General features: G+C 40.8%; 1 protein-coding gene across 4 annotated transcripts in view; it reads left to right on the forward strand.

The window, feature by feature from the left end:
- The window catches only part of cngb1a (cyclic nucleotide gated channel subunit beta 1a), a 33,070-nt gene that overhangs the window by 6,873 nt on the left and 11,612 nt on the right, over positions 1–14,585 (forward strand). For 2 of the 4 annotated variants that reach the window (XM_086143741.1, XM_086143739.1), the window contains 16 exons: positions 1,888–1,914; positions 2,032–2,092; positions 2,337–2,364; positions 5,055–5,194; positions 5,325–5,422; positions 5,899–6,036; positions 6,292–6,333; positions 7,324–7,431; positions 7,852–8,044; positions 8,950–8,977; positions 11,268–11,412; positions 12,073–12,168; positions 12,248–12,396; positions 13,544–13,771; positions 13,845–14,053; positions 14,239–14,289. In XM_086143741.1, coding sequence (XP_085999867.1) covers positions 1,888–1,914; positions 2,032–2,092; positions 2,337–2,364; positions 5,055–5,194; positions 5,325–5,422; positions 5,899–6,036; positions 6,292–6,333; positions 7,324–7,431; positions 7,852–8,044; positions 8,950–8,977; positions 11,268–11,412; positions 12,073–12,168; positions 12,248–12,396; positions 13,544–13,771; positions 13,845–14,053; positions 14,239–14,289 — 1,741 coding nt within the window. The remainder of the gene's footprint in view (positions 1–1,887; positions 1,915–2,031; positions 2,093–2,336; positions 2,365–5,054; positions 5,195–5,324; positions 5,423–5,898; positions 6,037–6,291; positions 6,334–7,323; positions 7,432–7,851; positions 8,045–8,949; positions 8,978–11,267; positions 11,413–12,072; positions 12,169–12,247; positions 12,397–13,543; positions 13,772–13,844; positions 14,054–14,238; positions 14,290–14,585) is intronic. The other 2 variants (XM_086143740.1, XM_086143742.1) reach the window with 2 other exon arrangements.

The raw sequence follows: 14,585 nt of genomic DNA on the forward strand, positions 1-14,585 counted from the left end.
AAGTTTTCTCATTTTAGCTGTTTGCGAAACCATATTCAGGATACAACTTTATAATCAATGTGGGCTTAAAGTGCATACTCTCCACTGTAATTTGAGAGTATTGCCATCCAAATTGGAGTCGCAGTTTAGGAATTAAACCCTTTACTCTTTAATGCGTAGCGGCCTCTTTTTCAATATAATAAAAAATATATTATTTTCAAAACCCTGTGGGGAAATTCGTTCCCTGTAACTAATCCATCATGGATGAACCATGATCAGCAGGCTGCTGTCGCCAGGGGAGCAGTTGGGGGTTCAGTGTCTTGCTCAAGAGCACTTTGACACACTAGGAGGAGCCAGGAATCAAATCAGGAACATTGGGCTCCAAAGACAATTGCTCTCCGTCCTGTGCCACGCAAAGGCTGCATGGGCTCTTCCCTTGATAACCCGTCATCAATTTAGCATCTAACCGGTCTGGAGTTGATTCTAGGTGTGGCATTTGCATTCGGAAGTTGCTGCTGTGAACATACAACATGCAGTCAAAGGAGCTCTCAATCGAGGTCAAACAGACCATCCTGAGGCTTGAAAAAAGAAGAAACCCATCAAAACCATCAGCAGAAATGTTAGGAGTGGCCAAATCAAAAGTTTGGTTCATTCTGAGGAAAATAAAGAGTGCACTGGTGAGCTTGGGACCTCAAGCAGGCCAGGACCTTCACAGAAGACAACAGTGGTGGATGATCGCAGAATCCTTTCCTTGGTGAAGAAAAACCCCCTCACAACATCCACTCAAGTGAAGGACACTCTCCTGGAAGTAGGAGTATCAGTATCTAAGTCTACCGTAAAAAAAAGACTTCGTGAGAGTAAATACAAAGGATTCACCACAAGGTACAAACCATTAATCAGCCTCAAAAATAGAATGGCCAAAATTGACTTTGGTATAAAAACAGCTGAAGAAGCCAGCCCAGTTCTGGAACTGCATTCTTTGGGACAGATCAGACTAAGATCAGCCTGTACTAGAATGATGGGAAAAAGAAAGTTTGGAGAAGAATTGGAACCGCTCATGATCCAAAGCACACCGCATCTTCTGTAAAACATGGTGGAGGCAGTGTGATGGCTTCCAATGGCACTGGGTCACTTGTGTTTATTGATGATGTGACAAAAGACAGAAGCGGCCAGATGAATTCTGAAGTGTATAGGAATGTACTTTCTACTCAGATTCAGTCAAATGAAGCAATTTGATTGGACAACACTTCACAGTACAGATGAACAATGATCCAAAAAATACTGCAAATGGCAATCCAGGAGTTTTTTTACAGCAAAGAAGTGGAATACTCGGCAATGGCCGAGTCAATCACCAAATCTCGACCCAATAAAGCATGCATTTCACTTGCTAAAGACAAAACCTAAGGCAGAAAGACCCACAAGCAAGCATTAATTGAAAACGGCTCCAGTAAAGGCCGAGCAAAGCATCACAAAGGAAGAAACCCAGCTTTTGGTGATGTCCATGGGTTCCAGACCTCAGGCAGTCTTTGTGAAGGATTCTCAACAAGATATTGAAAAGTAACATTTTACTTGGGGTTATGTTTATTAGTCCAATTACTTTTGAAATGAGGAGCATTTGTATAAAAATAGCTACAATGTCTACATGTTAAATCATATATTTTTGTTCAACCCCTTGAACTTCAATTCCGTTGCAGTTGTTTCATTTCAAATCCCATGTGGTGATGTGCATGGCCCAAATCATTTGTCACTGTACAAATATTTCTTGGCCTAACTTTAGATACTGTATTATGATTGATTCTGGCTCTGTTTATTTTGACGTATCATTCACATCCAGGAATAGAATAACAAGCTGAATCCACAGGGATCAAAATACTCTCCTTAATAATATCCTTATGTTCACCCTCACAGGTCACAGGATGGAGACCAGGAGCCCAAGTGAGCAATGCCTTTGTCTAGATGTTTTGATGAAAACTGCTGTAGTTTCTGTCAAAAAAAATTTAACATCACCACAGTGACAGCAAAGGTTTAACTCCTCCATGTTGTGTGTGACAGTATGGTAGGCTGGATTGTCAGCGAGATTGAACGCATCCTGCCGCAACCGGTTCCGAGACAGGTGAGGGGCAGTACCTTTTATGTATCCCCTAATTCATAATTAAAAGTATTATGCCAATTACCTGTATACTAGATTCATTGAATTCAGACAGTAAAACTGACAACAATCCCTCCTGCCTGCCAGGGTGGTAATCTGAGCTGGTTTGTCCAGGGATAGCAGTGGAATCCATGATTATACATCAGTTTTACATGATATTATCCAGAACTTGTATGCAAACATTGCAATATTTGTTCTCATCACGCAGGATGCAGACTGTGACCTGGTCAAGAGCAGTAAGTAAACCATTCCTATACACAACTATTCATTCAAGCAATACCTGCAACAGCGGGATTGAGAGAGAGAGAGAGAGAGAGAGAGAGAGTGAGAGTGAGAATGAGAGAGGGAGAAAGAGTGTTTGGTGGGTTATTAGGTGGGACCATGATCCTACATATTTTGACTTTGCAATTTATCAAAACGACAGACCCCAACTTTAAATATTTTAATATCACAGATGAAGCATTTGGTAAAGATGCTCAAATATCGTGAACAAATCACCCAAAAAGGGACCAAGAAAGTCAGAGTGACCGATGCAGATCAATCGAAGTATTCAGTGACAGGGGTAAAACAACAAATAATATATTAATAATAAAAATAATAATATATAAAAAATAATAAATATTACCTGAACTACCAGAAAATTGGTCCAGACCTAACTAACATGCAGTGTTAAAATCATGAAAAAAATATCAAAAATCTATTATTTTTTTGAATATGTAAAAATCCTAATTTTGCAGGGACGCCCGACCTGTTGGATTCTGCATTCACCATCTGCATAAAACAATATAATTTAAACATGAAAATGGTAACTTTGGTACTGTAATACGCTTTGAGTGAATCAAACCAATAATTAGGTATCTTCTCTCAGGGCCGTTTCAGGGATAGAGTCACAATCAATCACAGAGGGTCAGACGTGAAAAATTAAACGGAAGAATCCAAAATCAGCAACGATCTTCGCTCGACTGGCCTTTTAGGCAGAAGCGCTGGTAATCGTATCAAGGCGGCTCCTAACGGCGTCTCTCCTCCTTCTGTTTCAGGGGGAAAGACGGCCAGAGCCTCTTAAAATAAACGGACAAGCAAGACAGAATCGCTCGCACTGTAACTGAAGGACAGACATCGTGATGTTTCACGCTGCTACTAAACCAACAGCTAACATAAAAGCCCAGAACTAATCTGCTGACGATTTAAACAGAGCAGGAAGCTGGCCTCCCGGCAGAGCTCGACATCAGTTTTTTTTGAAATTCTACCTGAATTGGAGTAAGAAGTTAATCATTTGGTTAAAAAGAGCAACAATTGAATTACTTCATTCAGAATTAAAGTTTAAAAGCAGTTTTTGTACTTTTGTAACCATAAACTTGTGGCCATGAAATTAGCTAATCGCTAATCCTAAATATTGTAGACATTGAGTTTTTATACAGAATTCAGATAAAACATGTAACAAAAAGATATAAATTTAATGTCTAGGGATTTTTTGCAGACACAATGACAATGAATTGTTATTCCATAATGTAAGCTACGTCTCCTGGACTGTGACAGCACACCACAAAAAGTTAAAGCTGATGACATCACGAGCCTTAAATATTCCCCACAAGACAGCTGTTTAACAAATTGTACATGAAATGAATTTCTTACTATTTTTGTTGTTGTTCATGCCGTTTCGCTCAAAGAAACGGTTAGAGGAAAGAAAATCTATTTATTGTCACACATCAAAATATGAAGGGAGCCCTGATGTCGAGCTATGTCCTGCAGATGAAAGAAGTACTTCTCTGAAAATGCACGTCAAATCAAAACAAAAAATATTATCCGCCTTCCTGTTAACTAATACGCAATTAGAGACGGCTTCCAGCTCAGCTTCAGCAGCCTATTACTGCTGCACCACACCAACAACGCTAGTAGTTGTAGATCCGATGTTTCACACTGTCAAATCTCGCTTTTTAAAGGCAGCTAATTTTACTCATTACTGGCATGTTGCTGTGTTTTCATGACAATAAAGATGACAAAGAAAAGGACTTTGCTGCGTGTTTGTGATGCACTGCTTCTATTAGAACTGGACCAATGACTGGTTTGTGTTTCAATGTCATTAGAGAAGTATAGAATTTGGGAGTCAGTAAACCAGTATCAGTGAAACAAAAAATATCAAGAATATACAATCAAAATAACAAAAATTCTGCAATAAGAGTTAAGTAATTAAGAAAGTTGATTGAGAAAAAAATAACAGAAAACATAAAGGAATGGTTAAATACCTGATTTTAATTTAAAATTCTCTACCAAAAGTAAAATGTAAGCTAAAAAAGGTACCACAGAACTGCACAAAAGACCTTGAGACATTAAGGTAAAGTCAACTACTTGAAAATCAGTAAAAAAATAGCTCAATCAAATAACCTAAACTAGCAATTAGTAGGCTCGTAAAAATGGACACCAACAAATACCTGAAAATGAGCAAGAAAATCTAAAAACTAAAATGATCAAAATTATTATGGAAAATTAACCGAATTAACCAGCCAAAACCTCAACCAAAGGTTGAATAGGAAGTGCGTTTATTAATATCCAAAGACAGAAATTTACATGCATCCAATTTGAAATACATCTCTTTATTTTATATTTATCTGTCCTGACTATAAAACAGCAATTTCATTATGAAGCCACAGTTGGTAGAGTTATAAAAAGGTCATAATACCAGTATGCCTTTTGGTGAATCCATGCATAACCTGACGGGACCTTTAAGTCATTAGATCAAGAGGAAATTGATGAACTCGAATAAAACAACGAGATTGCGAGCTTGGCTGGTCTCTGATCTGGTCCCAGCTCTCATTATGTGAAAACACCCTCAGACGCACTTGGTACTAAGGGGTTTAAATGTGGCCATAAAAAAAAAAAATTAAACAGATAACCCAAAGTCCTGCTTTTCCCATCATGTGACCTGCAGTCAGCATCACACAGAAGACTGACCTGGTGCTGGAGGACATGGAAAAGGATGTTATTCAGGAAGTGGAACCAGTTACAGTCAAGGAGGCCCAAAGGGAGGAGAAAGAGGTTAAAGTGGAGCAGCAACCGATAAAGCCGCAGGTGTGTTGTGTGTGTGTGTGTGTGTGTGTGTGTGTGTCCCGCCCTAAATAAATGACTGACCAGTCAAAATATTGTGAGTCTGTCAATGGCAGGTAGGAGTAGCTAACCTGTGTCCTCTTATTTATTTCAGATGGAAGATGCAGAGACGCAGATGGACAGATGGACACCAATGATGGAATCCATCAAGAGGGAGGCCAGTGAGTCACTCCTGGCTCAAATGGAGGGGAGGTCAGATGTCACTTTATTCAAAATCTTTTCTGTCTTTCTCCTCTCTACTCTTTTCTGTCATTTATGTCATATTGAATACATTCTGGAAACTTTCCGTTCACAAGACATAAGTCAGTTTACTGTTATTAGGAATCCAATTTTATGCCAGATTTTTTGAAGGCATACAGTTTATTTGAAAATATATTCAGGAGGATGTTAAAAATGAACAAATATCAATGATAAATGGATGATAAAATATCAGGTTGTGGAAACATTAGCTTTTCGAGACTGGAGACTTTGTTAACGATGTAATTTTGGAATCAATAACACAATCATAGCTTAGCTGTCAGCAGCTTAATCAAATAATTGCAATCAATTTCTTGAGGTTAACATCTCAAAATTCAAAATTCTTTGGAGTCCACTTGAAGCTCTTTGTGGACAATTGTCATGCAAACCAGAATCATAATTCTTCACCCAACCTTGTCTCTGCTTTCCAGGCTGCAGCAGGAGCGTTTGGAAGCTGCTCGTATCGCAGAGGAAATGGCAAGGAAGGCGGCAGCCGAGGCTGTGCGAATGCTGGAGGTCGAGCATTCAGCCAAGATTGTTATTGAGTCACTGCCAGAGTCCAGTGAGCCGTAAGTTTGCAGACGTTTGCGCTGTCTTAAACCACCAAACAAGCCATCATTAAATATTTTGTGTCATGCTTTATGTAAAGGAAATGTGTCTGGAAACTGTTGGTTATACGATCGTCAGTAGGCAGTCACCTCCCTGTGCTCAAAGTGACAATGGCTTTGGTCAAAGAACAGATGCAGTCTTTAAACATCAGGATTGGTTAGGAAAGATGCATTCAAGGCCACAAACCCAAAGTTATTGTCCCTATTGTTTTCCAGGCTCCCAAATATCCAAGAGGAGGACAATGAGGATGAGCCAGAGTAAGTGCTCCTTTCTCAAGCATCCCAAAGCACCTGGGGAGGTGTTCATGAAGGTGCTCCTGTATTCCTGTATGCCTTCCACTTGGTTACTATCGTTCAGCAGACCCCAGCTGCTACCGATCTTCTGTTGAGTTCCTTTTCTTGGGCTACCATGATCAGCATTCCTGTGCATTTACAGTTCACTCTTCCCAGCCACAGGTTGCTCATTTTTGGTATCAGCCAACTTCTTCCTTGTACCCCCATGTGGCTCATCCTCCTCCTCTTCATCAACGCTTGTACTTCTCTAAGTTACTCACTAAGCAGCTTATCTCTAATGACCATCCTCCTGATGGTTTCCTGGGTCTTGGTTGTATTCCCTTGACCTTTGACAGTCCTCACAGTGCCATCTCTCAGAGTGCACTGTGCTGGACTCAGGGTGGACTACATCATGAGGAGCTTCCTTGTCCTGATATCTGTGACTTCCATCTCCTCCTTTCCTCCGCACTATACCAGCAGGGTTCCTGCTGACAGCCAGGCTCATCATGTTAATTCCTCAGACTTTGCTATTATCATTCAGGATACTTTTCAGAACCTGCCTCAATCTATGGAGGTACTTAGCTTTGGCAGACATCTTTGTAGTCTCCTCATGGTTTCCAAATGCCTATGATACCCAAAGATGCTTGGAGTTCTTCTGAACATATACAATAGTACCTCTTGGTAGTCCAAGCATTTTGGTTTCTGTCATCATCCTCTCTTTGAGACCATCTGACCAAACTTATAGAGTCCAAAGTTGTTGCTGTGGATCCCAGTGATGTGGATCAGTTTCGTTCCAAACCAACAGTCTAACATTATTCATGTAGTGGAAGTGACCGATAGTTGCTCCGCATTAGAATATTGATGTATATACTGTATGCACACACAGTATATATTCACCAATGTCCCTCAGAAATGTAGCTACATTTGCTCTATGAAATTAGCCTCTGAAAGGGAATCTCCATTTTGTTCGTCCAGGTTGCAAAACCTAAAGGACAGCGATGGTGGATCAGACAATATGAATCCCGAAGAAATCAAAGTAGTTGAAGAAGATAACATAGAGGCTGCTGAAGAGGACAAAAATGAGTAAGAGCAACCATTTTGGGATTTAGCCTGTGTCTGCTTGTTGTTAAGAGCAGCAGCTCAACCACACCTTTTCATTCTTTGGTTTTCAAGGAAGAACTCAAGTCCTCCTCTTTATAGAGGTATTCATTACCTTTCTCATAGATTTGTGAGGAGACTTTATAAGTGACTTTTAAAAAAGGAAAAATATGATAATTTCATGTTGTTCTATTGTTTTATCAGGGTACAGTATGTTGCATTGAAATGGTGTCGGTTTTTAACTAATTCCCCGACTTTGTAATGGTCATCCTATTATATTTGAGATTTCTTTTGCAAAAATTGAAAATACAGCAATTAGTATCAGATATCGAACACCTGAAAAAATGTATCAATAAACCTAAGAGTCTACATAAAGTTCTGACCAAGTCACTGTTGCATCGCTAGGTCTCTGCCCGAGGTCATTCAGGCTGAAGAAAAAAAAGAGGAGGATCCTCCAGCGACCCAAGTTGAAGAACCTCCAGAGCCACAGGAGGTTCCTCCGGCTGAAGAGGCCCCCGAGGTGAGGGACGTGGAAAGTCCCAGCGCCCCGCCAGTAACTGAACAACCAGAACCACAAGCAGAGGCCACATCACATCAGGTGATACTAAAATCAATCAAACACAATAAACCCAATAAAGATGTGATTGTCCTTCATCTTTGAGCTTGAAGTCTAAAAGCTCCAAAGAATTGCCAGGAAATTACCATAAAAAGCCCAAGTCAGTGCATGTGTGTGTGTGTGTGTGTGTGTGTGTGTGTGTGTGTGTGTGTGTGTGTGTGTGTGTGTGTGTGTGTGTGTGTGTGTGTGTGTGTGTGTGTGTAACAATTTAAATGTTAGTGAAAAACGTTGCAGATGCAGCACTCAAAAAGTTCAATGTTTGTCTGAAAATCAACTGGGTGACCTGAAATTCACCTAAATAGGATATGAGACCAAACAGAAAACAAATAAAACAAATAAAAGGGAAAACACTGAACCAAAAACGTGTCACTTGAAAACATATTTATGAATACATATTTTACATGAAAAATTGCCAGGGAATACATGTTTTGCATGAAAAAATTGTCAAACAATGTCCGTGAAATAAAAACGGAGAAACAACTATAAAATCCCTCGAATAAATCAGGACATTAAAAAATGGAAAAATCCTTACAATTAAAAATGAAAAAAAAATGTTTTTTTTTTTCAATAATACCAACTTCTATAGGATGGCAGCTCTTCCTTCTGGTTATAGAAGTGACCTATATTCTTTGACTGGTAAAAATAATCAGTTTGATCTTTAAAGGTTCAGGTTTGCATTGGACATACATGGAGAAATTGCAATGCAACCAACAAAGGTTAATTTACTTTGTACCTTAGCACCAACACACTGTAAGCCTTGTGATAATCATTATAAATTAAAAATGTTCTTTTGTATTTTTAAAGACAGTCTTGGACAAACCAGACTTTGAAACTTCATATCAAGTTGCATGTTCATCTCCTTCAGCATCTTCTTCTTTTTCTTCTAGGCACAGGCTCAACAGGAACAGGATGCAGGTGAGAGCTGTTGTAAATCATTCCCTTAGATTTTAACCACCTATCAGGCAGAAATAGTTTCCAAAGAATTCACCGTTTATGTGCGTTATGTTCATAGAAAGCCTCTGTTGAAAGCTTGTTGTTGACAACTGGTTGAAAATATGTTAGCAAGCCCCACATGAACTGGCCCTGGCACTATCTAATCAACAGGTTCATAGTTTTGTAGGTTTATGTGAACGGTGTAAGTCAGCCGTCTCTGCTTAGTTCAACATTATATTTTCATGACGTAAATCTTGAACGTCTTTGGCATGTTCAAAAGTTTTTTGATTCAGTGAAAATGTGAAATGGCGCCCAACACTGAAAATGAATGGCATTTGATGACTTTGAAATGCGTACATTTCCAACTTTTCCACAATTACTAAGAACTATTAGCATCCTGATGATGGCAGTGCTGTGAAAGTGTTTAGCTCGAGTTGACCAGAATCTGAATGGATTTGGACAGGTGGCCCCTAAATTCAACTCGTGTTGAGTATTCTAGCTACTGTGTAATTTCTTTTTGCTTTTATCACAATATTGAAATAGACTGAAGTAATTATAGGCCAACCTATATGTGATATTGATATGAAAATCAACATGGATTAATCTTGATCACAGCATCCTTCATCAAAGGACGTGCACCAAATACATTGGCAAAATTGGCATGTTTTACATCTTTTGGCAATGACGGATATAAAATGACGCCGAATTTCCATCAGATACACCAGCGAGGTTTTTTGTGGCTCCCTCGTTGGCGTCAAGGCCGTCAAAACCAACATTTTTGATCCCCTCAGAACCTGCACCACCTCACTTTGCTTGATTCCACAACAGTTCTGTTTTTTGACTGTAGCAGATTTATTGCCCACATATCAGAGACTGAGTGGGGAAGATATGAGAAATCAATGCTAAATCCTGCGGATTTACCCGATTTTCATGCCCTCACTTGCTGCTGCACCAAGTCAGAGCACCAAGAGCAGCAAGCCAGAGACTGAGCTGTGAGCTTTAGTGGTGCGGCATGAGGAAATGAAAATAACAAAAACAGCTAGATGATACTTCCTGTCCGTGATGAATGTAGAAAATTCAAGGGAGATGATCTGATAAGAAAAGTCACCGGTGAAGTATTCGGCTAGGATTTGATGCCGCAGTGAAGACAGAACACAAAACAGGATGAAGGCGAAAGACTAACAACCTGTATCATGAGTTGATAAATAATTTCACCTCTTGTTATACTAACACCAGAAATAGTGCTGGCTGCATGTGACCAGCAGGTGGACCCAACAAACACATTGTTTCTGTTTTTGACTGTTTTTCCCTCCATTTCCAGGCCTTTGCTCTCCAGTTTTGAGCTTTCTGCTTCAATTCCCGCTCGCCGCTGCCTGTGTGGAGCACTGCAGGAAGCTGCTGCAGCATCACTCCTTCACCTTTCCCACGCTGACCCCGCTGACCCTGCCGACCCTGCCGACCCTGCCACAGCCCTTCATCCAGCTGGCCAACGAGTTGACCCACGAGCTGTCAAGGCTTGGCGACCAGGCGCACCATTTCTGCACTAGCATTGCCAGCCGCCTCAGACACCTTCAGTCTGACTCCCAGCATCCTCCACAGCCATAATCACCCACAGAGTCCTCAGCAGCCTTAATCTCCCACAACATCCTCTTCAGCCTTAACCCCCAATCATCCCCACAACCTTAACCCCCAGTATCCTGAGCAGAGCTTGTAGACAGATCCTGTAGATGGAAACGTGCCAAACTATCCTTGCTGTCTTAAAGTGGCCCCTGGTCCTGTCATGCTCGATGTCACCGCTCTGCTTCACCTGCTGCTGCCTGCTCGCCATCTTCCAGGTGACCTTTCACTGTCAAAAGAAGTGAATGTTTGTTTACTCAAGTGTGTCAGGATGGAATGATGGAAAAAAGCCTGAAAATTGAAGTCTGTGCATAAATATGTCACACTAAAAAGAAAGAAACCCAAAAAAGGCAAATTTAAAGGAGAAACTGTGAAGTTTAGCACTCTAGAGCAAACTAGAGCAACTATATTATTTTCTTCATATGGCATTACATATTGTTACATACATATGCAAGCTTATTCTCAAAATTCCTTCATCCATAACTTTGTGTGGCCACTAGGGGCTTCAATGGGCTTGCTCAGCTACTGAACCTGTTGTTATAGAATGTTAAAAAAAGGTTGCTAATCCATGGCTCCAGCTGAAATTGTTGTTGAAAGGGATTCCATTACATTGCAGGGGAGTTTCTGGAAGTACCCTGATGTTTTTTCTCCACAGGAGAACAGGAGGCAGGCTCGGGTGAAGCTGAGACACAGAAGCCAGACCAGGACGGGGAGGTGGAAAATGGTCTAAGCGTTCCCCAGATCATCCCAAGCCCCGAGCCGGAGTCCACTGCCCTCATTCAGAGCACCCCGCTGACCATGTAACAATCTGTCCTGCGGCCATCGGCCTCAGTGGCACCTGAGAAAAGACGCACAGTAGTCATAGTGTCTCGGTGGCTTCAATTTTCTCTCCTAATGTTATATTAGCTTGGAAAATGTAAATCTATCTGTCATTTTCGCATTTTCACGCAGTAACCGGCTTCAAATGTCACAGCGGCTCGATCAAACTTACTTCATTAAAATGTTTATCTGCCTCAGATTCTTGGCCCTAGTGTGTCTCTTCAGGTTTTTCTTTTGCTCTAACAGATATTTACATATATTCTTATTTCATTCAAAGTGGTAGTTTTTAGTATCATTTCACCCCATTTTCTTTATTCGACTGAACTTTTGTCTGTGATGGTTGCAACAATTTAGCTGGTACTTGTTTCTTTTACATTTCATTATTTTATGCTTCTATTGTAACCTTTACCTACTCCATTTAGCTGCATTTGAGTTTGATCTACCTCCTATATTAACTTTTAATTTTGGGTTATATTTCTTAATAGCTCCTTTTTTACTGTAGCTTGTTTTGAAAGTGTCACCAAGTGGTACACAAGACAGTGATCAAGAGGTTTCACTTTGCTCACTATGTTTTGTGCTCCTCACACTGGTCTCTCTTGATGTAAGTGTGTCATGTTGTCATCACGACTGTGTGTCCTCAGCGCTGCAGAATTTGAAGACAAGGATGAGGAGGAGTTGATGAAAACAACGCTGAAGACCTCTAGTCAGGGTGACCATCTGCTGACTCCTGACCTCAAGTAAGACAAATCCCACATTCAAGCTTTTGTCAGCCCAGTTCAAACCTCCCAGGTTTTCATAGCTGTGTTTGTCCCACAGGAGGCGTCCACTCTCAGCCGCCAGTGTGGGCAGCACACAGATCCAGGAGCGCCTAAATGAACTTGTCAGGCTGTTTAAAGGTCGAACCGAGCGCCAAAAAGAACGGCTTATAGACCCGGATGAGTCCGAGGAAGAAAGTCCAACTGCCTGTACGTCTTGAACCACTGGGGAATGGAAATATTAGATTGTCTAGAATTAGCTTACATGGCTCAGATTTCTCAAACATCCTTTTGAACACCCATAATTTATAAAAAAAAAAATTCTTTTAACTCAGAATATTCAGCATCACTGATCGGCTGATTGGAAATCAGATGAAATTTTATTCAGTTTTTCTCTTTTGATGTTTTCTTTTGTTGGCATTCTATCATGTCGTCATTGCCTTCTTATTCTAGCGTGTAACTGTTGCTATTGGATTTAAATTTTGCTTTTAGTTGATTCTCTTGTCTGCCAAATGGTTTATGGAGCTTTATTTTTTCATCTTGTTTGTTATAGCTGCTAGTTGTTTTAGAACTTATCTAAACTGTAGTCAGCGTTTTGGCCTCACAGCATCGAGGAAACCTCGTTTGATTCTGACAAGGGGACCTTTCTGTGTTTGCGTGTTCTTCCCATGTCTGCATGGGTTTCCTCTGGATTCTCCGGTTTCCTCCCACAGTCCAAAAACATGTAGGAAAATTGGGAAAATTGCCCCGTATGAATGAGTGAGTGAATGGTTGTTTGTCTATTTATGTGGCCCTGCGATTGAGTGCAGGATAAGTGGCAGAAGATGGACGGATGGATGGATATTTGTTAAACGTTATTTTGAAAAAAGTAGTCACATGAGTGTCTTATCAGTTTTAAGATGTTAAAATAATAAAATCAACCCCCATTAATATTCGTCTTATGTCACTGGAAGACCCAACTACACTGCTCAAAAAAATAAAGGGAACACTTAAAAAACACATCCTAGATCTAAATGAATTAAATACTTTGCTCTTTACACAGTTGAATGTGCTGACGACAAAATCACACAAAAATGATCAATGGAAATCAATTGTATCAACCCATGGAGGTCTGATTCGGAATCACACTCAAAATTAAAGTGTAAAAACAAACTCCAGGCTGATCCAACTTTGATGTAATGTCCTTAAAACAAGTCAAAATGAATCTGTGTTGCTTCCTGAGTGGACACTATGATTTCACAGAAGTGTGATTGACTTGGAGTTGCATTGTGTTGTTCAAGTGTTCCCTTTATTTTTTTGAGCAGTATAGATAGATTAAATCTCATAAATAACAGAATCAACTTTGTCTGACCTGCAGCTCCCAGCAAAGCCCCACCACCCCCTCCTCCTCCGCCGCCTCCGGGGGGAGACGAGAAGCCGGCCGACAAAGAAGAAGAGGAAAAAGAAGAGGGAGTGATGCTCCTGCCTTTCGAGCTGCTGGGGCATCCCGTTAAGATCCCTAAACTCTTCACACTCCCCACAATTCCCGACTGGCTCCGTGTCATCCTGGCATTCCGCTTCCCCTCCAGCATCGACCCATTCACTGGTGAGCCACGCATCACCCTAAGTGCCTCTGCGGTTGTACGTTGGCGGTTCTGACTCCCTCTCTCCCACCGCAGATCTCATCTACGTGGTGTGGCTGTTCTGTGTGGTTGCCGCCTGGAACTGGAATGTGTGGTTGATACCCGTCCGCTGGGCATTCCCCTATCAGACGGATGAGAACATCCACCTGTGGCTGCTGGCCGACTACACCTGTGACCTCATCTACATTGCAGATATCCTCGTTTTCCAGCCACGGTTGCAGTTTGTCCGCGGCGGCGACATTGTGGTCAGAAATACTGCTTCTTCTTTTCTTTTTCTTTAATTGCTATATTCTTGTGATTTATTGCTGATAATGAAGTCATGCAATTTCCCACATTTTCTTCTAACTGATATCTTCCCTGTTAATGATCTTGAAATGGCTACAGTGTCTTACTTGTATTTGTTTTTTAAGCTGGAATGTTTGTGTTGTAGTGCGATAAAAAGGACATGAGAGAAAACTACATGACAACTCAGAGGTTTAAGGTAAGAATCCAAAGATCCATGTGACACAACAGATCTGCAAATGGACCAAACCAGCTGCAGGGAATGTAAAATAAAAATAAAACTGGACTGTGTGTCTTATTTCTTGTTGGAAATGTTACATTTGTTATGGCACAATGTTTGCACAAATCACATTTGACACCTCATATCTCTATGACGTTTACATCCAATGTCTCTGCAGTGATTCATTCTTCACAAAACCATCAATGTACTGTACATACAGCAGACAAGTTTTGGATCAAAGTATGTGTGTGTGTGTGTGTGTGCCTGGGTGCGTG

This window comes from Fistularia commersonii, chromosome 3 (assembly GCF_037954325.1).
Source record: "Fistularia commersonii isolate RoL2024-O1a breed Wild chromosome 3, RoL_Fcom_v1.0, whole genome shotgun sequence".
NCBI lineage: Eukaryota > Metazoa > Chordata > Actinopteri > Syngnathiformes > Fistulariidae > Fistularia > Fistularia commersonii.